The 22,646-nt window shown below is 43.6% G+C and overlaps 1 protein-coding gene across 1 annotated transcript in view; it reads left to right on the top strand.

Annotated features, from left to right (window-relative positions):
* Window positions 1–2,379: 2,379 nt before the first annotated feature.
* RASSF3 (Ras association domain family member 3) overlaps window positions 2,380–22,646 on the top strand; it is a 53,132-nt gene continuing 32,865 nt past the window's right edge. Inside the window, exon 1 of the mRNA XM_082279920.1 lies at window positions 2,380–2,615. Within this exon, the coding sequence (XP_082136046.1) occupies window positions 2,487–2,615 (129 nt within the window). The 5' untranslated portion in view covers window positions 2,380–2,486. The remainder of the gene's footprint in view (window positions 2,616–22,646) is intronic.

Below are 22,646 nucleotides of genomic sequence, written 5' to 3'. Positions count from 1 at the left end.
GGACAAGTGAAATCCACAGGAGTACCTTGAAAAATACTTGGTTTTGGGTACATTACTTGCAAGCACCAAACAAAACAAAACTGAAAGGCCTCATATCTGTTTGTACCTTCATGTGAATTGTTTGGTTCAGTGCCACGTCTGAAAAAAAATAAAGTGAAAAATCTCTTGTCAAAATTAGTAGGCTTAAAAACTGAGCTACAGTGGAGGAGTGAACTAATATTGGAAGATCTATCACAGAAAACAGACATGTTTTCTTCATCATTCTTTGTTGCAGCAGGAGAAAATGATACTGTGAATCTTTTGGTGTTACCAATATAAATGGTGCTTTACAGATGAGGTGAATGCCATGCCTTGCTGCCAGGGAATATATAAACTCGAGCCCAGGACTTGGAACTGATCTTGCACAGATGAAGTTGAGCTCTTTTGCAGCAGCTTGTTGTCTCGATGATCCTCTTTGCCAGCTTAATGTTCCACCCATCCACTATCAGGTTTGAGACTGCAGCCAAGCAAACAAGCTAATCACACAGTGCCTCTGGTTGCTGGGGAGTCCATCAAGTGTGCCAGCAAATAATATATAAAAATGCTTTCGTAGTTTGAAAACACAAATGCCGTTTTTAATCACACCCAAGCCACTTAAAATCCTTCACCTTAATTGTGATAATGGACAGGGATGTTTTTTCCAAAAGTTTTGTAAACTGGAGTTACTGGGTCTTGGGCAGGTTCAGAGGCATGCCCAGCAGATCTCTGGTGTGACTTCCTTTTGGCATGGGTCTGGTCTCTGTGCCAGGTAACACAAAGCTTGTTTGTCTACAGCAAGCATTTTAGAATGTTTTAGTTGCATTCAAGTAACTTGGCATTCAACTTAAAGCTATCTTGCATACCACAGGGCTTTACAGTGCCGACAAGTAGGCTCAAGATCGGACACATCTGCATCTATGCTGTTAAACTCAATTATTTGTTTTTAAGAGCTATGCAGCCTTCTAATCTGCCAGATGCCAAACTCAATACAAAAATCTGGAAGAATCAGTTGATGGAAAAGTAAGGATTTAACACCTCCCAAACTGACTGACCAGTTCTAGTTCTCAGTGTGAGTTGTTTTGCTGGTTTTGAGGTGACTTTGTCAATATGTAAGGCATACCGGTCCAGGAAGAGCACCTACTGGCAGAAACAGACCCAATCGCCGGCTGGATACGGGGATAGGAACAGCCATGCACAGCAGATGAGGAGTGTGTGAGGGACCAGCGAGATGGGGATCAGGAAGAGGGAAAGGAGATGTTAGCTAATGGTGTCCCAGATACATCTGTGTCTGAGTACTGAGACCACAGGAACTGATGTGTAAATGCACAACTTCAAATATGTTTAATCTAAGGCTGTGCTGTTGCTGAAAGGTATCGCCTTTCTGATGCCCATGTCTCGGGGGTTTGCTCCGGCAGCAAGTGACTCACTTCCCCCCATGGGACCACCGCCGTGGTACAGGGGACAGCAAGAGCGCCGGTCTAAGGGCGTGGAGGAAAGGAAAGTCTGCTTTTATGGGCAGCTGCATAGCTTTAGGAAGCCGTACCTTAAACCCAGTATCCTGTCGGTGACAGTGATCAGCCTTAGATAAATTAAGGGAAGGCATGAGACTCAGAGGCAGGTAATTACGGAGTGACCTGACCTTCAGGCATTGTCCGTAATTTCCCCCAGTAGTGATGAATCTGATGTTTGCCCTGTATCTTATCAGGACTTTTGTGCTTTAAATGTTTTCCAGTTGCAGATCTGGATGTTCCTGCTATCTGCACACATATCTAATCCCTGGTGAGTCTCCTCGCTAGTGCAAGCCTCCCTCCTCGCTACATCCTGGGGCGATGAATTCCATTGATTTAATAGTCCGTGGGCTGGTGATGGTGCGCGGAGCGGCCCCGGCCGGGCACCGCCACAGCTGCGGAACTGGAGGCTGTGACTGCTCAGTGCCGTGCGGCTGCCCCCGGTCGCGAAGCCGGAATTCACGGATTGCTGAAAGAACTGTAAGGGAAAAGCTCTCCCCATTATTTTGCCGTCGGTCATTTTTTTAATGACTATTCTTACAGTGCACAGAAGACTGAAATCGGGTAATTATTAGGGAAAAGGTTGGGAACTTCTTACTACAGAAGGCCGCCCTTAGCTGCCTCGTTGCTGGTAATGAGCACGGGGGTGCGGAGGCGCCGGCAGGAGACCGGGACGGGGTCAGGGACTCGTCCGGCCCCGGGCCGGCAAGGAGCCGCCCCCGCCCCTCACCTGCTGCCCGGGCGGGCGGGGGCGGCGCTGCCGGGGAACTCGCGGCAGGAAGGGAGCGGAGCGAGGGCGGGAGCGGGGCCGCCAGAGCCGCGGCTCCTCCTCCTCCTCCTCCTGCGCCCCGGACCCCGCGGGCTGGGCGAGGAGCGGCAGCGGCGGGGCCCCATGCGGCGGCCGGGACGGCGCTCTCCGCCGCCCGGCCCCAGCACCACCAGCAGCCCCCGCCGCCGCCGATGACCTGGACCAGCAGCATGAGCAGCGGGTACAGCAGCCTGGAGGAGGAAGAGTCCGAGGAGTTCTTCTTCACCGCGCGCACCTCCTTCTTCAGGAGGCCGCCAGGCAAGAGCCGCGCCGCCCCACAAGTAAGTGCCGTGCGCCGGGCAAGAGGGGCGGCTGCGCCCCGCGGGGCAGCTGCTGCCGGGCCGGGCCGGGCCGGCTCCCTCCGGCTCGGCCTCCACGTGTCCGCCGCCCCCTCCCCCACAGGGAAGGACCCGCGGAGCCGCCCGGACGCCGGGACGGAGCGGGGAGGAGGCGGCCGGCAAGGGCTTCCCTCGGCAGGCTTCCAGCGGGGCTCCTGCGCGGCCGGGGGTCACTGGAGGGGCCCCCGCCGGCGTGCCCCGCTCGGCAGCCGGGCTGAGAGACCCCCATTGCCCGGTGGGCAGGGGACGTGACCAGAAATCGCTTATTTGTGCGGAGAGTAACCGCGCTGTTCTCCCCGCTGTAGCCTCTGCGGGGCACGGCGCGGTCTGCCTCCTCGCTCTTTCGGAGCTCATTCCGAGGTGAATGACAGCCTCTTCAGCTGGTTTGTTGGCAGGGAAAGGCCCTCTGAAGTGTTTAAGTGGCTTGGTTTAAGCATTCAGGCTCATGCAAGTGGAGCTTTGAAGTGAAGAATTGATTAAAAACAAAGCAAAAACCCCGAACCAACCCCTTGTGTGGGCAGTGTTGAAATTTCAATGGAGGACCTGTCCGACCCAGAGCAGTTATTAAACCATATAGGGTAAACGTCACACTTCTTTAGCCAGGCAGTCTATCCCCGCTCATTCCTCTCTTCCCAATGCACAGGATCTCATTGTAGAGAAGGCTGGCTATGAGCTAGTGAGCCTGTTTTATTTATGCTAGTTCTTCACCTGCTCCCACCAGCATCAGTACCTTCTTTCTGTTCAGTGTCTGTTTCTTTCTACAAACTCTTCGTGGTTTTCCCCACTGGATTTCAGTGTTAGTATTACTGCTGCTATGGGGACCTGCTTATAAACTTGCTTTTCAAAGCTTGGATACCTCAGCTGCCCTCTGGTCTACCTGTGGCACTTGTCAAAAAACGTTGTTCATTACCCGCAGCCATTCCTGTAGGCTGTGTTCTGCTGCAGAAAGCCAATCTTGGTTTCTTTTTGTCTGAGGTTATGTTCCATTTGTGATTTGCTTAAAACTGAAACCCTCTAGCTGCCCCTTAGGAAACTCCTGCTCCCGTTTGAGGAAGTGCAAGAGCTCTCTTGAGCTTTAACTTCCTCTGCAAAGTTTGGCAGGGAGCCTGGGCACACCCTCAGTCTACACCTGAGCTTGGGCACTTGGAGCAAATAGGCTGGGACCAGCTATGTATCAGGTTGTGGCTGCTTCTCCAGGATACTTGTCTTGACACCTCTCCTCAGTGGTTGGTTTTGTCTCATCCATTTTGAGTTTCAGCCTCCCACTAACCTCAGGTATTCACTGGAAGCTGCCGAGTGCTGTGGAGTGTCCTTGAACTTCATCTGCTAACCTATTTGGCCAGCACTGGCTGCCACCTGGCCCTTACGGGGGAGGATTCTGGTGTGACAGTACTGTGTGAATAGATGTCTGCTGTCATAGAGCTGCTGTCTGCCTCTGTGTAGCTGCTGTATCGTGACATGTGAGAAGGCCTGTGTCTTGATTCAGATCCTGAAAACATACAGGTCTTTCCAGTGCTGTTGTATGAGTTGTGTTGCTAAATGTTAGCTGTATAAGTAGTAAACTGTGCAAATATGTAAATTTTTGTGTGTGGTGTTAACATTTCCAAGCAAGGGGGACTGGAAAAAAAACCACAAAAAACCCCATAACTAAAATTTGATATTCTGCTCTAGTAATGTTTCCCAAAAGAATACTGCAGTGAGGTGTTGCAGGGTGCATATTTAAGTAAGTATTTACTAGGCTGGAACAAATTAATCTGTATTGCTGACTCTGCAGCATCAGAAATACTCAGCCAATGTTTCTAGTCATAAAGTTATAACCAGTTGCTCTCAACTGCAGATTTATAGGCCAAAGAAAAAAAAATCTCCAAACAATGCTGAATGTAGATTTCAACAGTCATGTGGCCAGTAAGAGTGAGTTTCCCCTTCCAGCAATAACAGTCATAATAAGCCTCTTTGTAGGGATGAGGATGCTACTTTTGGTTTGTATTTGAGGTTTAGTCAAAAAATGCGTACTATGTCCCCTTGAGCGAAAAGAGGGGAGCTGATAGTTATTGTTTCTGTGTCTTTCTCAACTACACAAGTATTAAGTTTTGCAGTGTGGGTTTCTCTTCTTGTAGAAGACTTTAAATGCTGGCAGTTACGTTTATCCTTCTGTCTTAGCTCCCTCTGCCCCCTTTCTTGCAGGGAAGAAATGGTTTAGAGCATTTGGCTTGCAGCTGTGCCTGCGGAAAAACTCACTACAAATGTTTAGTCTTGTTTTGTATGGATTTCCAAAGAAAAGAAAGAAAAAAGGAAATTCACTAGTTTAAGTAGTGAATTTTTGTCTTCATTTAATTGGGCAAGGGTGGGCTTAAATACATCAAATGCTGCAACTGAGACAGGATTAATGAATTGACAGCAATTCTGGTGTAAAAAATTTGCGATAGTACCTTCGGTCTTTGCCTAGGATGCCTGATCTCTAGAGTGGTTAAAGATTTAGACAACTTTTCCTCTCTCTGTACCACTTCTAAAAAAAATTGCAGCATAAAACCATTGCAGCATATAATAGATGGTATGGTGTTTTGGGGATGAGCAGTAGCCCCAAAGTTATTTCTTAAGCAAGAAATACTTCAATCTGAGGGCAGCGTGAATAAGAATGCAGGTTGCTTTATGCTGTGTTATTGCTCCTGAAAGTTTAGCTTTAAGGTTTCTTATCATCTGTGTCTCTTTTAAAATTTAAGTGTCAAAAACTAGATTAAGCTCGGTGTGGCCCTGCTTTATGTTTGCAATGAGTCATTTAATAAACGAAAAAGGCAGAACTGTAAATATTTTTGTCCTGCCAGTGTGACTACTCATGTGAGGTAAAGTTATCCATGTACATAGGCTTTTGCAAGATCAGACCGGTGCTTCTGTATGATCAAGCCTTTGGAATTCATCCATTCCCTGTAGAAAAAGTACTAAAATAAGATGTTTGGCAAACTTTTGAAAGCTGACCCCTTTCTCTCCCTATTTCCTCCCACCCACCCCCATCCTTCAGGAAAATTGAAAACAGTCATGCCTGCTGCTGCAAGCCCCACCATATGCTGGAGGGATGTGCATCTTCCTGTGTATGTTTTCTGTGCTTTCCTTCCACACACCAGTTCCCCGAATTATCCCACATTGAGCAGGGTCGATGTAAATCCTTGCAATACTTTTCCTTTCTCAGGGGTCTCGATGGACAGTGGCCTTTCAAGCATTGTATATGGTTAGTTCCAAGCCATGCTGAGCTCAAGTCTTATATCAGGATGACTGCAAAAACCTGAGGACATCCCTGTACTTGATTCTGCCTGCTCTGTTTCAGGGCCCCTTCCACTGTAACTGTAAGGGTTAGAAACATGAGAAGAGGCTGTGGTCAGGATCTCTCTCTGCCCTTACGTGTGAAGGATCTGTGACAGAGGACACCACTGTACTTTGGGAAACCTTGCTTTGGAAGCTGGCAGTGCTATGGAGGTCACGGATCCCAACTGCTAGAAGAGGGCCTGTCCTACAGGCCCTTGTTCAGCATCTGAGTCGTGAATAGTTTGCACACAAAATGTGAGAGAGTTCTGGTTGATGTCTCGTACAAAATGGCTTGGATATAAGAAGTTTGACGCTTGGATGCTGCTCTGTGCTTTGGAAAAAAACCCAAAATGCTGCTGTGTGCTCTGTTTTTCTACCATTTCATACAGGGCTCTGTAGAAGTGTTTGCAAGAAAAATGCAATCTCTTCTGTTGGCAGTTTCCAAAAATGCATGTGTTCCTTCTGCACCCAAGAATGTCCTCATTGCCTCACTGTCAACACTGGTCCTTCCCTGTCTGAGGTCTGATTTCTCCCTCTCTCTTCCCCTTACTGGTCTTGGTCTTCACAACTTGCAGACCTGCTAAGTTCCTTCCCCTGTACCCTCACCCAGTGCCCCCTGCCATGACATTGGCTTTGTGACTGTATTTCCTGCATGTCAGTGGGATTTGCAGGTGTGGTAATGGTGGTGGGAAAGGAAATTCATAAAAAAGCTGGAAATGAAAAGCAGATAGATAAGAGCAGAGGAGATGTAAAGGGGAAAGGCAAAAGGCAGAGGGTGACAGTGTCATCCCTAACTAGTCCTGACAAAGTAACCAGCAATCTCTCGCTTCACTGTTGGAGGAGGAGGTTTAACCAGAAAGGTGTAGCAGGTTTTTTTTGTTTTGTTTTTCTTTTTTTTAATGGGTGAGCTGGTGGAAGTGGGAGGAAGTAGGACAAACTTCTGGGCACAGACGCCTTTTTTTACGTTTCTTCCGCATGAATTTGCCCAGTAGGTTGAGGCATGTAATTGAGAGGATGAGAGACCATAAAAAAAGTGTTTAACTTTGGAAGAAAACAGTTTCTAGCAGTAAAATGCAATTTGTAGCTGCTCAAGCCTAGTTAGGATGTCTTTGTGTTACCAGTGTCCGTTATTAATGTTTCACGTTGTTTAGCCATTACGACTCTTCCTGGGTTTCCTTTCCGTAACATTCCCTAGGGAAAATGGCTCTCCTGACTACCAGAAAAAATGAGGTTTCTAATTATAGGCTTGCTTTGGAGCCAAAAAGTTTAGGTTTGTGTTTGACATGTAGTCGTGAAACTTATTTAAAAAAGGCAACTAAAAATACCCAGTAATGTCTTGTTCTTTTTTTTCTAATCCATTTGGCAGTCAGTGAATATTATGGGATAAACATTGTTGCAACTGAAATACTTGAAAGTTAAGAGCTGAAGGAATGAGCAGGGTAGAGATTGTGTCTGTTTTAAGGCCCACATCATTGTGACAGTAAACTAGTGGTCCTTATTTTGTGTTTTTGTCTCACTCTTGTCTTGGAGCACTTGATGCAGCATGTGTGCGTCAGTAACTTGGAGGGGTTTGATGGCCATTTTGTGGTGAACTCTTAAAGTCCCCTGCTGGTGTCTGACAGCCTCTGGAGGTGAGATGAGATTTATGCCCTGTGCAGAGGATGCTGATTGCTGTATACTGGTTCATCGTGCCAGTTGGTTCTTGGAGTCATTGGTTTAAATTTTGAGGGCTTAACTATATGAAATGGTAACTACTAGCATAGACAAAAATTTAAGAAGCAGGTTTAGAAGAGATGGGTTAATGTACTGTCCTAAGCAGAGTTCAAGTCACTAAAACATGTAATGAGTGCTGTTACATTCAGCGATTTAAGTGTCATGAGTGCAGCACCAGCAGCAGGTAATATTCAGACTAGATGAATAACTCTTAACCTTTCCACTGTTTACTTTAGTTTATTGTATTAATACTATATTAAGTGCATCTCAGGCAGTTACTTCTCTATAAACCTGGGGAGCACAAACAATGTGTTATTATCTTTGTTATTGACATTTATTTAAAAATCACCGGAGAAACACTGATTTTTTTTTTTTTTTTTCCTTTTGTTGGAGAAAAAAAGGTTTTGATTCACCCATCGGAGTCTTGGAGTACAGTAGCTAGGCTTCACATTAGTAAGATCAGGAGCACTTAGTAAATGTGGGTATTTTGTGAATTAAGTGATGTGATTGAGTTGGGATAATCACATAGGTTTATGTGCAGAGCAGAAGGGCAGAGCTGTGGAGTTTTGCTGAAGTCAGAAAGTACTGGGCATCTATAGCTTTATGGTCCAAAATGTTTAGATTTAGGTTGCTTTAGACACGTGTTAATAGACATGCAGACACAAGGAGTTTTCTTTTAACTGAAGAGTCTGGTGAATTCAGGAAAGTGCTCTGCAACACAGCAGAACTGAAGAGTGTCTAAACACGCTAAAGAGATTAAAAGAAAACCCAATAAAAAGTTACTTAAAGAAGGAGAAAATCTTCTTGTGATCTGTTACCTCAACTGTAGATCACTGTGTAAGAATAGTATCAGAATGACCATTTTGGAAGAGGGTCTTGCTGATTAACATTTAGCTACTGCAAGAGCAAAATGATGAAGAAAAACTAAAGTAGAAACTGATGCTACAGTTTGTCTCTTCTGTAAAACGTCAGTGGCACCAGTGCTGCATTAACAGTTGCAAGCACTACTGGCTCATGGGTCGGGCACAAAGGGCCGAAGTGAATGGGGTAACATCAGGCTGGCAGCCAGTCACTCATGGAATTCTGCAGGGCTCCATCCTCCGCCCAGAGCTCGTCCACATCTTCATTAATGAGTTGGATGCAGGACTGGAAGGAATACAGAATGAATTTGCTGATGACACTAAATTGGGAGGAGCTGTTGACTCCCTCAGAGGCAGAGAGACACTGACAAATTAGAGAGATGGGCTATCACCAATCATATTAAAGAAGTTTAATGAGGGCAAGTGACGGATTCTGCACCTGGGATGGGGCAACCCTGGATTAACAGACAGACTGGGGAATGAAAGGCTGGAGAGCAGCGCTGCAGAAAGGGACCTGGGTGTGCTAGTCAGGGGAAAGTTGAACGTGAGTCAGCAGTGTCCTGGCAGCCAGGAGGGCCACCTGTGTTCCGGGGTGAATCAGGTACAGCATCGCCAGCCAGGCAAGGGAGGGAATTGTCCCACTCTTCTCTACCCTGGAGTGGCCTCACCTTGAGTGCTGGGGTTAGTTTTGGGCAATGTAAGGAATGGTCACAATGCAAGGAGGATACTAAGCTATTGGAGAGTGTCCAAAGGGGGGGGGGGCAACAAAGATTGTGAATGGCCTTGAGGGGAAGGTGTATGAGGAGTGCCCAAGCTCACTTGGTCTCTTCAACCTGGAGAACAGGAGACTGAGGGGAGAGCTCATTGCTATCTGCATCTTCCTCGTGAGGGGAAGTGGGGGGGGGGGGGGGGGGGGCAGGTAGTGATCTCTTCACGCTTGTAACCAGTGACAGAACTCGAAGGAATGGCCTGAAAGTGTGTCAGGGGGAGGTTCATCTTACATATCAGTAAAAGGCTCTTCACCCAGAGGGTGGTTGGGCACTGGAACAGGCTCCCCAGGGAAGTGGTCATAGCTCCAGCCTGACAGAGTTCAAGAAACGTTTGGACAATGCTCTCAGGCACATGGCGTGATTCTCGGGTTGTCCTGTGTAGGGTCAAGAGTTGGACTTTGGTGATCCCTGTGGGTCCATTTCAACTCAGGATGTTCTGTGATTCTAAATAAACTGATTAACAGAGAATTTCAGGTGAAGTGCTGGATGTGTAATACAGCATTTGCCTGTGACAATATACTAGTGAGTCAAGGCAAGCAGCGTAAGCTTCATGAAGCAAGACATGAGAGTGACAGGTCTCTTGTCCAGCTCTCCTCATGGATAGACAGGTAAAACTTGGGGGGCTTCTGCAGGCTGCACATGGAGCCAAGCTATTCAGTATATCCCGCACTTCATTCTTAGGTAGAAATAGTAGGGCTGTTATGGGTGCATGCTCACATTAAAAAAAAAATAATTACATATTATCTATATATAGATACAAAATATTTAGATTTATATGTATAAATCTAACATGCACACATATGGATTTGTACCTTTCGAGACCAATATTCAGGAAAGGTCTTAAAACCCACAGATGTTAGAGGTGTGCCCCAATGGGACTGAAGCTAGCCCAGCATGCTGTCATCTCCCCCCAGTTTCAGTGCAGCACACCTGCCTACAGTGTTGTCAGGCTTTTGTATGGGTTTGGGTTCCTGTAACAAAGCCCGCACGTTTCTGTGGACAGGTAGGAATTCATTTGGAGTGAGTAATTGCTGCTTTCCTTTTGGCATGCTTGCTTTTCTGTGAGGTTGATGAAATACTGCAGACAGTTTTGAGGAGAGTGCTTCCTATGCAGACACGTATTTGGCTATGCTAAGTAGCCACATGTGATTTATGTAGCAATTAAGAATGCTTTCTGGTTACTCATCTGTGTGTGTGTTGGAGAGGAATTTGTGTTCCTGTATGCAGAGGAATCTATGCTGTGCTGAAAATAATAGTAAAAGCAGAAGTGGTTCATCTGCCTCAGAGGATGCGTCAAACGTTGATGTTGGGTATGTAGTACTTGGTGTGCCGGTTGTCAACTTCTCTGTCTCACTCTTTACCCACTAAGTAATTGTGGAAAATGCTGTTTGCAAGTGTGTTTCTTTTAGAAATTAGATAAAATAATGTACTAGGGGCAAATTACAAAGGCAGTTGTCTCTAATCTTGTACAGATATCCCTGTTGTCCATAATTAGGACCGCTTGTATTGTGATCTGTCTCCTTACTGATCCAAGGTGTGGTCAAGTGCATGGATGCACAGTCTAACCATGCTATACTCTTCCTCATAGTGCACAGTCCTTGTATCTTGTGTTTGCAGTACACAATCAATACAGTCTCTCTAAACCCTGGTTTTTAATAATAAAAACTGAATATCAAGTACTGCTCTGGCTGATGATGATTGTTTGCCAAATACTTAAGTGCTTAATTTTATTTCTGCTGAAGCAGGAATCCCATGATTTGACTTGTCCCCCTTGAAGTAAAGTTTGTAATAGAATAAATTTTTTAATACTTCACAAGTAGCTTAACACCTTTATTGATGGCTAATAACCTCTGTTGTAGACTACTTCCTCTCGGTGACTTCTTATGTACAGTTGTGCTGGTCACACTAGCCTGTAAACTTAGAAGAGTTTAGTTCAGAGGTTTCATTTAGAGCATTACTTTTCTCTTAGTGGGTTCCTCTCTTCTGAAGAATTGGTCTCCTCAAGATCAAAGACCGCTTGTCTTGCTGTTCAGTCCACCAGCAGCTTGATTTAGTGTGTTCACTTAGATACATAAGCTGAGACCATGGAAGTCTTTTTGTTCAGAGCTGCTCATTTAATTGTAAAATATTTTCATAGTTCATCTGAGAAGCATCTGGTAAAGCCATATAAACTCCAGCAACTGCACTAGGGATTTCAGCATGACCCATTGTGATTGTGTGTACAGAAACTGGCATATTCTTTGGCACTGCCTGAAAGATTAAGAATTTTGGTGGTTGTGTTGCATTGCATAATGGGAGAATTGGCCTGCATTGTTTATCTTCATGTTTGAAATGAGTAAGTTCAAGGTTCAGTATTACTGAGATTAGCATAGCAGTCAGTACAAATTTTCACAGTAGATGTTAATTTGAACTACTATAATAGAATTTTTTATTATGTTATTGATGTGTGGAAAGGTTATGTAGTATAGGCATAGACAGGTGTCTTACATTACCCTTTATGATAAAATGTGTAAAAAAAACCTCCAACCCTGTTTTTTTGCATCTTTGATTAGCTTGTAAGTAGTAGAAAAATTGACGTGGCAAGTGACCTAGGCTGTGCCTGAAGTGAGCAGAGGTATGTGCTGTAGCCAGCTGCAGGAACTGGTCCCCCAGCTTTCCGGACTGGTGACTTAAAGAATGGTCAGCCCCTTTTTTGTTACCATGCACGTGTGTTTAACTTGGAAAAGCAATGGAAAGAGAGGGTTTTTGCAGAAGCATTTCTGGATGCGTCAGGATAAACAGTCTACTGTTGAATCTAAGTGTTGAAGACCAAGGAACAGAAATATGAGCAGGAGGAAAGTTCTTTTTAATCCTGTCAAACATATAGGCTCCCCATTTCCATCACCAGGAGTACCTTGATCCAGAAATGAGACCCATGTGATGACTGTGATAGAGCCAGGGGTAAATGCTGCAATAAGGGGGCGCTCCTGAAAACTGGTAAAATAAATCCCTAACTGTATGTGTGGCATGGACCTGGCAGCTGAAAGCTAGAAGTAGGTATAACTTTTATATTTGATAGTTAAGGAGTGAAGGAGGAGGAAAAGGAAGGAATCTTTGTGTATAAGACTTGCTCCATCTCTTGCAGGATGATAATATGAGCACTTACCAACTGCTGAGAGCAAATTGGAGTAAATTATCCTGCATGCATGTAAGGCATGGTAAAAGTAATTTGAGATGGGGAGTTGATTTGTGACTGTTGTCTTTTAGGAGCTGTGAAGGAAAGAAGGAGGATGAAGTATTTTATCTGTCCTGCTGTAAGTGCAGGCTGAAAAATTGCCTGTTCAGATTTCTGCACATAGGAAAGCTGTCTTATGTCCTGTGGAAAAATTTACAGCTTAATCAAAAGTTCATGCTAGAGGCAGTTGCTCCATTAGGTACCCACGTACAAGGGCTGGCAGTGTAAGAACAGCAGAGTCAGGGGAACATTAGTTGTGCAGGCAACCTGATGCAAGCAGTAACCAGACTCTATATAATCTGCACGAGAGAAATCTGCTTTATTAAGGGGAACTTGATCTTTCATTACAGAAATCTTCTTCTGGTCATGATACTTGCAGCTTTCATGGAGCCTAACTTAGTACAGTGTTACTTTTCTATGCAGTGTCTACATAAATTTGTTACTCTAAAGTCTGATTTTCTGTATTTAGAAATGTATCCAGATCTTTTGCGTTAATTTTGATGTAAAAATCTAATATCAAGGAGAGTTAGCAGTTTTTTAATGAGTTAGCAGGTCAGCTTAAGATGAACTGGGAATATTTAACTTGATATTAAGGGGTGCTTTAGTTGTTGAATTAAGGGAATGCCTTTTTCCCTTTCCAATAATATGTGATATGGGGCGATGACTAATGACAGGAGTCTGAGTCAACTCTTTCTGTAATGAAAATCATTTAGCTGCTTTAGACAGCCCAGTAGGTGGATCTCAGTAGCTACATAAATGGATTCACAGTAGCTAGTTAAGATAGTCTATGGAGTGGGGCTGTTGTAGAGTTCAAAGACTGGAATATCTTTTGTTGTATTTGGTAATATAATTTAGTAATTTCCTTGGGGAGGTGACTCTTAAAATACTGAATTGTTTCAGTTACCTTTTGATTCACTGTAGTGGTAGGAGACTACTGCATATGCATATGGATGTCAGTCTGGACATCAGTCAGATAAACCTCTGAATCAGATCCTCACATTATTTTAAATTTCATTTTTCTATTCTCATTGAATATAAAGTCGAATTAATTTATATGATGAGTTGCCTTTCTTAGGTTTTTTTCTTTGGGCTCTATGACTATGTAAAAAATTATTCCTGAAAAACTTCCTACCACCTCCTGTCCCCACCCTCCTTATTTTTCCTTCAAGGTCCTAGCCAAGCAAGAACTTGTTTTATTCTTTGGGTACAAATTACTTTCTCCTTTAAGTCTGAGACTGACTCACTGTTGTGGTTTATAACAAGAATTGCTGATAAATCTAAATACCTTCTCTAAATATTCACTATAATCAGCTGTACAGTATTGCTTTGGGGTCTGATTTGGGCTTCATGGGAACAAGTTTGTTTTCACAGAAATTGAAAAATGGTATTAGTGTTCAGCTGACCATGTGATCTACTACTGTGAACTTTTGTTGGTCCCTTGCTTGCCTAGGAGATATTTTTACTGCTTTAAAAATAGTATAATGTTAGCAAAATAATACTCAGCTTAACTAAAACCACCATGTTTTAATTAAAGTATGTTAAAGAAAATATCTTCTATAAGACTTTTAATTCTGTACTGTAAATTACAACTTTTTTCTTGAATAAATATTCAGTAGACTATGTTGTCAAAGAGTAAAATAATTGGGAGAATGTTCTTATTGCTAACTCAAACCTGTGAGCAACAGGACTTCATGAAGTAGATTAAACTGTGGGTTTCTGGCTTTTTGTTGCTCTGGTCAGATTTCTTGCTCTGTAAAAAGAAGCAGACAGTTCCTGTGCTTAGCACAGTGAGATTTTTATATTCAGGATTAGGCTGGGTGCCAATTAGCCAGCCACTGTCTACCCTTCACAGTGTAGACAGTTCCTACATCTTAGACCTGGTCACAGCCTATGTAACATAATCCTAAGTAAATGCCAAGTATTAAGGCAAGGTGGAGAACCAGTGATGCTTTGTAAATCAAAGTGGCTCTGTTGCCAGCGGGGCATATTTCATCAGGGTTTCTCTTTTGGTTTGTTAAACCATAGGGCACTTGTAATTGCCTTGATACTGTGGTGGAAGGTTTGTTATAAAATACAGAAATAATTCCTGATACACACCTTTCTCGAGTTCTGAATAAGAGTGGAACTGTATGTAAAACAGCAACTCCAAAGAAGCGTCCAGCTATCAGAAGATCAAGTAAGTTGGCTTGAAATATGGCAGGTTGTGTAATGCAAATTTGTTTGACTTCTTTATGATCACCAAATCACAGTGAGGTTCCTGGGAGTTTAATTCCGTGTTTTGTCACCAGAAAGCCACTTTGTGCTCACCTGTACCTGAGATGAACTTGTGAATTGTGTTTTCAGGCAGCAAAGTTATTGGCTGCACTCCCTTGTTTTGGCTCACTCACGTTGGGTGTCCTTGGTTTTCCAGTTGTTGTTACCCTGTCCCTGCGATGGCAGCAGTGGGCATGGGAGCTTTTTGGAGGAGCCTTACACCTGCTGAGCTGAATCCTGCAGACAAATCAATTTTCTTCTGTTACTATGCTCCCCTGGAAGGGGTCATCCCACTTGCAAGCAAGGAGAGCTTCAGGTACTCTTACAGCGGAAATCTGTGCTTTGATGGTCGTAGCAGTTGGTGATTTGAATCCAAACTGTTGTTCCATTGTTCCACATGCTCCTGTGACTGAGGGGTGATAAGATGTGCCTTAATACAAATCATGAAGGATTTAAATAACTTACACATCATTCCAATAGAACAGAAGTTACATATTTAGAAGTATCCTTCTAAAGATCTTCTGTGTTTTCCCAGTCATGGGCAAGAGTGGTTAATAAAGTTATATCACAGGTTTTGTTTTATGGCTGCAGTTTGTGGGTTTGTCTACACTGACAGCTGCTTTTGAACTGATTACGTGTTCACATGGTGGGAAGCTTATCTCAGGATGGGGGAACATGACTGTTTATATTGTGCTAAAAGGTTGATATGTGAAGTGAAACATCAAAGCAGTTTCACATGCTCTGAACTTTAAAACTCACAGTTAATTTAATTAAAAAATAATTAAAGGCACATCTTTCCCCACCCCTGAATGCAGACCCCAAATATTCTTCAAAGCATATTTGATTTTAATGATTTGGTGATTTCCTCCCTGAGGCTTTTTTTAACTTGCCACTGACATATAAAGATGTAGCTTTGAGTTGCAATGATAATAGACTATTAGTGCAGTAGGTGTTTGCCTCCTAAGACAGTACAGTGACATGTTCTGTGGAAATAGCCTAGTATTAAAAAAAAAAAAAAAAAAATCATAAACCTAGTGGGTTTTCCTCTAGCAGCCAAAGTTCATGATACACTTCTTTCTAAGTGATTTATAGTTTAAACTAGCTCCTGAAGCAGCTTGGTGAAGTGCATGGTATGGAATGCTGGGATGCTACCCTTGCTTTTTCACTTTTTTCTTTTGTCTCCTCTCCTCCCCCTTGAATTCTAATGAAGGGTCCTGTTTTAAAATGAGTTAGATTTTAAATCAGCCTTTATGGCCAATGCTGGAAAAATCATGTATTATGTAATACAGATTTACTGCACTAAGTAGTTGTGAAGATGTTATGTGGAGGATATAGGATGGGAGCTCCATGCTACTTGTCTGGATTTAACAAGTAGTAAACTATGTGTTTTCATCTTCAGGGATCTATCTGGAAGATAGAGTGGAAAAAAAACCTTTCAGAAGATATTTCACATTGGGTAGTGATTGTGTCAGAAACAAAAGGCAGCAGAGAGGAGTATATTTTATTATAAGGATTGGTATTTTATGTTGTGGGTACGGGCATTACAGTGTGCTTAGGGCAGTCATTAGAAATGTGGTGCCATTCCCTGGATGTGGGAAGGAGCTGCGCTTTTTAGGTACTTGCAGAGGTCCTGAGTAATGTGCTCTGGGAGACCCTGCTTGAGTGGGGAGGTTGGACTAGATAATCTCCAGTGGTCCCTTCCAACCATACCATTCTGTGATTCTTCCCTGTCCCCTTGCTATGTGCTTCCATATGGACCTCAATACTGCCCTTCCATAGAATCCAGCCTTTGTTCTGACTGTTCCCAACAGACAAGTGAAAAAGTCTTAAATATGGTGGGGATGCCATGCTGAAACTGACCTGGAATTGGATCCCCTTCTCTTTCAGATGTGTAACACCAGAACATAACTTTCCTGGGCAGTGCTTGCTCTGTTCCCTCTTCGTTGTTCTCGTGGTTTCTGTGCAGGTCCATGGCTGCATGCACAGAAGGAGATCTTCTAACCTGCAATAGTAATTGGGTTGCTAATCCATACAGGTTATCCATAAGTAGTTCACAACTTCACCATACTTCACTTTTGGTGAAGCAGATGTTTGCAAAACATTTTGGTGAAACCATGATAAACTAAATGTCAAACGTAAATTGTTTTAAGATCTAAAAGGTCAAAACACAGGCCTAGTGCAACTTACAGCACTGGTTCTGTTTGGGTGTTTTGTAGAAGGGTGGCAAGTACAGCCAGGTTTCCAGTTTCCCAGATTTATCCTGTGAAGCAAGGGGAACAAGTGATGTCTCACAAGGTAGAACAGAAAGGGATCATCACAAAGCTGTTCATCCTACCTCTGTTGGTCATGCCCTGTCATCTCAGCCATACACCTACAAGGTGGGTGCCACAGGTTGAAGGCTGTTTCAGTGTGGCTGCCATCACTTGAGCACAGGGTGTGGTTCCACTGAAGCTTCAGTTTAAGCTAATAAAGGTGGGTTTTTTTCAGATGCCTTCCTTGAATCAGATCTCTCTGTGATTGCAAGAGGAACATCTCTGGTGCTGGAGCAGATGGAGGAGGAATGTGCAGATGAGGAAACTGACTGAGAGGGTGGGACCTCAGGAGGCTGGGCTTAGTTTGTGGAGTTGTGCTTTGGGAGAGAAAGCCTGAGCTGATGGTGCAGTGGAGATGCCTTAGAGTGTTTGGACAGATTTCTTAACTGGATAGACATGATACAGGTAGGCAGAAGGTTGAGAAGTCTGGGCTTTTTGGTTTTGTGTGGTTTTGGTTTGGCCTTTACTTTGTTGTTTGTTTTTATTCTTTTAATGAATAATGGTTCTGAGAGAAAGCAGTAGAACTTCTTGAATGGAAAATATGGTTTATGCTTTGGTATCTGACAGCAAGTAGTGCAGCAAATAGGATTGCAATGTAAACCTTGGATTTACTTGCACGTTCTTGATTTTCAAAATACATGCATTTGTGTATTTCTAGCTCTTTGTATTTTCTGTGGCTTTAGAATCCTCCCTTAATTGTTCCCTGTAAAAGGTTTAACAGGCCAGCTCATCCATTTAGAGAATAAAGTTAAGGGCACTATTTTGAACATATTGAAATGTATTTTAAATGTTATGCCATACCAAAAGGTAGCTGCACTCTTTCCTGTGCTTTGACCAGCTTCAGTCTCCAGCTGTTATAAGATTTTTCCGCTGCAAGCATGAGCCTGTTAATGGAAATCAGGTGTCTTTTGCTTGTTGCCTTGCTTGCCAGTTTTGAGGGAAGGGATTTATTAATCTGTTTGACAAATGTATCATCAGTATCTATTTTCATAATGCCACTTAATAAAAAGTTTCACAGCTGAAACTATCTGCCTGTGGTAATGGTTGCTGTAATCGACCTTTTGCCATGATTTTGTTTCGTTGTTTTGGGCTTTGCTGGTTATAGCATGAACAGTTACTGCTGTTTTCACAAGTGTAAATATGGGCAGCTTTTTGGACATAGCTGTTTGAGAGGAAGAAAGTTTCTTTTGCTGAATGGAAGACAAAAATGCAGGTGAAGAAACCACAAGAAGGGAAGGAGGCAGCTGCTCTCGGCAGGAGGTCTTGCTCTGCTGGTGGACCACTGGAAGAAGAGAAGGCAGGCCTGTGCACTGCTTCTGCCTTTCTTTAATCACAGAATGGGGACATATGAGCACCTTGACTTCTGACTGTTTAATAATTTAATTTGCTTGTTTTAGAAGGAGAAAAATCACCTGATGAGCTTCTGGACAAACTGGAAGGCCACATCATGATTTTTTTTTTCTCTTTTTTTTCTTTTTCTTTTTTCTTCTCTCCCACAAGACTGATGATAACAAGTAGGACAGAATTCAGATGAGTAAGGCACTAGTGTTGTCAGGATCATGGTAAATAGCAGAGCTATGTATGCTATTAATGTAAGAAAACTGTGAAGTTTAAAAATACGTAAAATGATATCTCATTACATGGGAGATTAGATCTATTTTTTTACCTTGGTTGTTTTTATTGTATTAGACACTAAATGTTCCCTCCCTTCCTTGTTCTCTTAGATCTTCCTCTTACAAATGTGTAAATCTGCTTCAGGTACTTTGTTAAAACAAACAAGAAACAAGTATGGACAGCTACCTGCAGACTGGGGAGCAGAAGGACCAAAACCTGACTGATATTGCCAAGACCTGAAAGCATTTGATACTTCTTTGGAGGCAATCTCATTTTGTAATAGTCTCTGAACTCGGCCCTTAGATGAATGCAGTATACTGGGACGCTGAGAAATCTGTGTACTTAGATTTGTGCATAATGAGTTTTGGTCTGCCAATTAGTAGTGGTTTTTAGGAAGTAATTGCTAAGTCTGTTTTGTTTTATTCTATTGAAAGCTGAAAAAGGAAGCCATTGGAGTCGAACAGCATGTGTGTGTCTAGCCCTCAGGAGACATGGAGTGTCCTAGTCAGGATGAGGAGACCAGGTGACAGTGCATGGCCTCTGTCTCTTCCTTCCCTGGCTCAAAGGTTCTCTGTGTGTAGCACCTATGTGAGGCATTAGATCTCCTCTGAGCAAAGGGCTGATGTGAGCAGGTATAAGAACCCCTGTGAGTGCTCCAGCTCACCGGTGTGATGGAGTCTCTGCTCCCAGCGGGCTCTTCCCTCATGTCAGTGCTGTGTGCTGGCTTTGATGGGGGGGTTCCTGCAATGGCCTTGGGGAAAAGGCCCTTCTGCTCTCCAGAGACCTCTACCATGACCTGGGTACAGGATAAGGCATCTGGGTGACCAAGCTGCCTGGAAAGAAAGGGAGAGCTCTGGGTCAGCTTCTGTGCAGTGAAGGATGCTGGAGTAGGGAGGATGCTGGGCTGTGAGCCCTGTAGTTTGAGTGTTTAATTCATTCCAGTTAGCAGTGCAGGAAGCTGGACAGCCAGCATGCTGGGCCCCTTATCCGAAGAGAGAGGAGTCCAGAGAGCTGAACGGCAAGGAGGATGTCTCAGGGAGCTTCTGCTGGCAACTGGAACGGAGGTTTGCCCACGTGCTGGGTGCTGTGGTTGACCTCAGTGGAGCTGGTGGCCAGGTGGAGGTGGTGGTCTGTATTGCAGCAGTGCAGGTGTTGGGTTGGTGGATGCTCTGAAGATGGTGACCCAGTCTGAAAGGAATGATGAGTCTAGTCTGTGCTATACAAAGAGTGATGTTTATGATAGCAGCTTATGTATGAGGAAAGGTGTGCAGGGTGTTTTTGACATCTTTTCTTCCAGTGACTGTTTTGTTGTTTGTCAGGACTGGCTGGACTAGCTTTATGCTGATACCATCAACTTAACTTTTGTGTGTTCTTTTAAGCCTCTTCCTTGGTGGCTGTGATGCCTGAAGAGGTCATAAAACAATACCTGGCTGGATACAAATGCTTTTCAGATGATTTTTATCACTACCACTTACCAGACATCTCTTAAGCAAGCCTATTTATAAGCATTGGTTTGTTGGGTAATTATTAACTGTAAATCCCTCCTGTTTGCTGCTTGGAGGCTTGAGGATAGTTGCTGATAGTAGATAGGTGGTTAAATGTCCATGCAGAAGTCCAGCAACCACAGCCTAATACTAGTCCATTGACTTCCTTTGCAGTATTAGGTGGGTATACTTAAGAGTCTGGATGTAGTTTAAAAGTGAAAGTCCTTTTGTCAGAGTGTAACTGTGCTGGAAATCGAACTGACTTTCTCCAACAGCCTTCAGGGTGCTTTGGCTGTACTTCAGAGAACTTGTTTGGAAGTAAATGTAGAAAGCATCATTTTTTTCTCTTGAGTTAACACAACAGATAAATGAAGTATACAGTAAATATAACAGTATTTAAAATTTGGGTGTTGACAGACAGTGAAAGTGGGTGAGAGGCTGAAATTTGTAAAGTTGCTGTCCACTAATTGCACTTTTGTATCGCATGTTTGCCAGTAAAAAGAAAAAAGTGCATCATTTAGTTTTTGGCTAGAGAGGCAAATGCCGACCAGTTGCGTGGAAGTGTTTGCTCTGGCACCCTTCATTGCTTAAGAGAGTCTTTGCTTATGACTTGAATTCTGGGAAAGTATCCAAGCCCTATGCAGGCTGAAGTGCTTATCTCTTGAGTGTTTTCTTTTCTTTTGCACAACAGAATACACAGACCTGCTTAGCAAATGCAGACCTACTTAGCAAATGCCCATGCAATTACAGCTCTGTGTCCCATTTCAAATTCTCCTCCTGCCCTGCCAAGGCTATGCATTTAAAGGTCTTGTTCTTCAGTTCCAGTTTGTTCTTTTCCCTTGAACCTTGATAGTGTCTCTTTTTTCCCTCTTAGTTTGAAAATTTTCTTAGTTAATCTTATGGCTTATTTTCAAGGTGACCTGTCATCTTACATTCATCTCTGGAGGAAAAATTAATTTTGCGAGCAAACCAAGTTGTCTTCTGTTTTTATTTGAATAGTTGCACAATTAACATGAGTGCATGAAGAATCTTTGCTTTTGCATCCATGTTACTGATGTCAGCTACTGAGGCTGCTATGAGAGTGGTGTTTGTGAAACTCTTGAACTCCCTTTTCATTGCTGTGGTAGAGTCATGTTGGCATGAAAGATCTGTGGTGTTCATGCAGAGCCCCTGGCTGGTGCCTGGGGTGGCTGGAAGCTCTTTGTGCATGGCACAAGTAGAAACATGAGTGGCAGAATTACGAGTGGGTTTGCGCTGTCTCTCAATGTAGTACGTAGCTGTTTCAAAATCAGTTGTTGCTGTGGAGGAGGTATAGCTTAACACAAAACCTTTTCTGACTTGCTGCTTGTGGTAGGATCTCAAAACTGTCCTGGCTACTTTTTAGCTAATTTTTAGCTCTGTTTCCTGCAGGAGTGACGCTTCCATTTCCTCTCTTAAGTTTAAATAGTGTGTTGACTAGAGCACACAAAGGTCTGGAAGCAAGCAGGTATTGAAGGTTCTACCAATCTTTAGCTAAGCTCTAAGAAGGATTTGCAGAGGAGCAAACCCTGCTGGTGCTCCAGCCAGAAGGTCAGCAAATGCCATTTGAGACATCAGGACAACAGCTCAAAAGACAAGTTGTACAATTCATACAAGGGGAGAACAACTTGAAACACAACTTGCCTCTTTGGAGGCATCCATGTGGAAGTATCATGTAGTTTAGTTCACAAGTAGGTTGTATGCAAGATCAAGGCAAATGGGCCTTTATTAGTTCCTTTGCATGCAAACCACTTGGGGGTTTCTTGTTGCCTTTCCAGAGGCTACTGGAAGAATTTTCAGTATTGAGTGGAGCTGATGCTGTCCCTGACCTTGGGCCATTTGAATCAGAAAATGTTTTTAGAACAGCCTTGCTTTTTTAGAACAAAGGAGGACTGGGAAGTTTTGAAAAGTTGCATAAATAACAGTGTGTTTTTATGGCCTGTAGCAGCCTGGACTCTTCATGGCAGGGAGTACAGCAGGAGCTTTGTTCCGCATTTCTGTCTTGGCTCTCCCTCTGGCATTGGTGGCACTCTCTGAGTTGCTCAGTGTAGGGAAGGGGAAATGGGTTGTGTCCACTTCTGCTGACTGTGGCTGTGTTGTCAGTTCTGTGTGTTTATCTAGAGAATAGTCAACATCTTAAGTGTGTTTACTCTCTTACACAGGGTTTGGCATAGTTCAGTTTGCCCTAGACAGTCCAGGGGCTGCCGAGTTAGAGAAGGCAATCTGCTTTTGTCTCATAACAGTGGAGAGCTGTGAATGCTCCAGTAAAGGAGACTTTGTATTACCTTTTCCCTGGACTTTTGTGTATGTACTGCAGTACAGAGGTTATCCCATTATCCCCTTTCCCTTTGGAGTTGTGGATACTTGAGCATCCTTCCCATCCCACAGTTCTGCCTTTCAGTGCTTCCTCTTCTGGAGTAAAGTGCTGCAGGACTTCCT

The sequence above is a fragment of the Coloeus monedula genome, assembly GCF_965178545.1.
Source record: "Coloeus monedula genome assembly, chromosome: 4".
Classification (NCBI taxonomy): Eukaryota; Metazoa; Chordata; class Aves; order Passeriformes; family Corvidae; genus Coloeus; species Coloeus monedula.
This window is presented reverse-complemented; position numbering and strand designations above follow the sequence as displayed.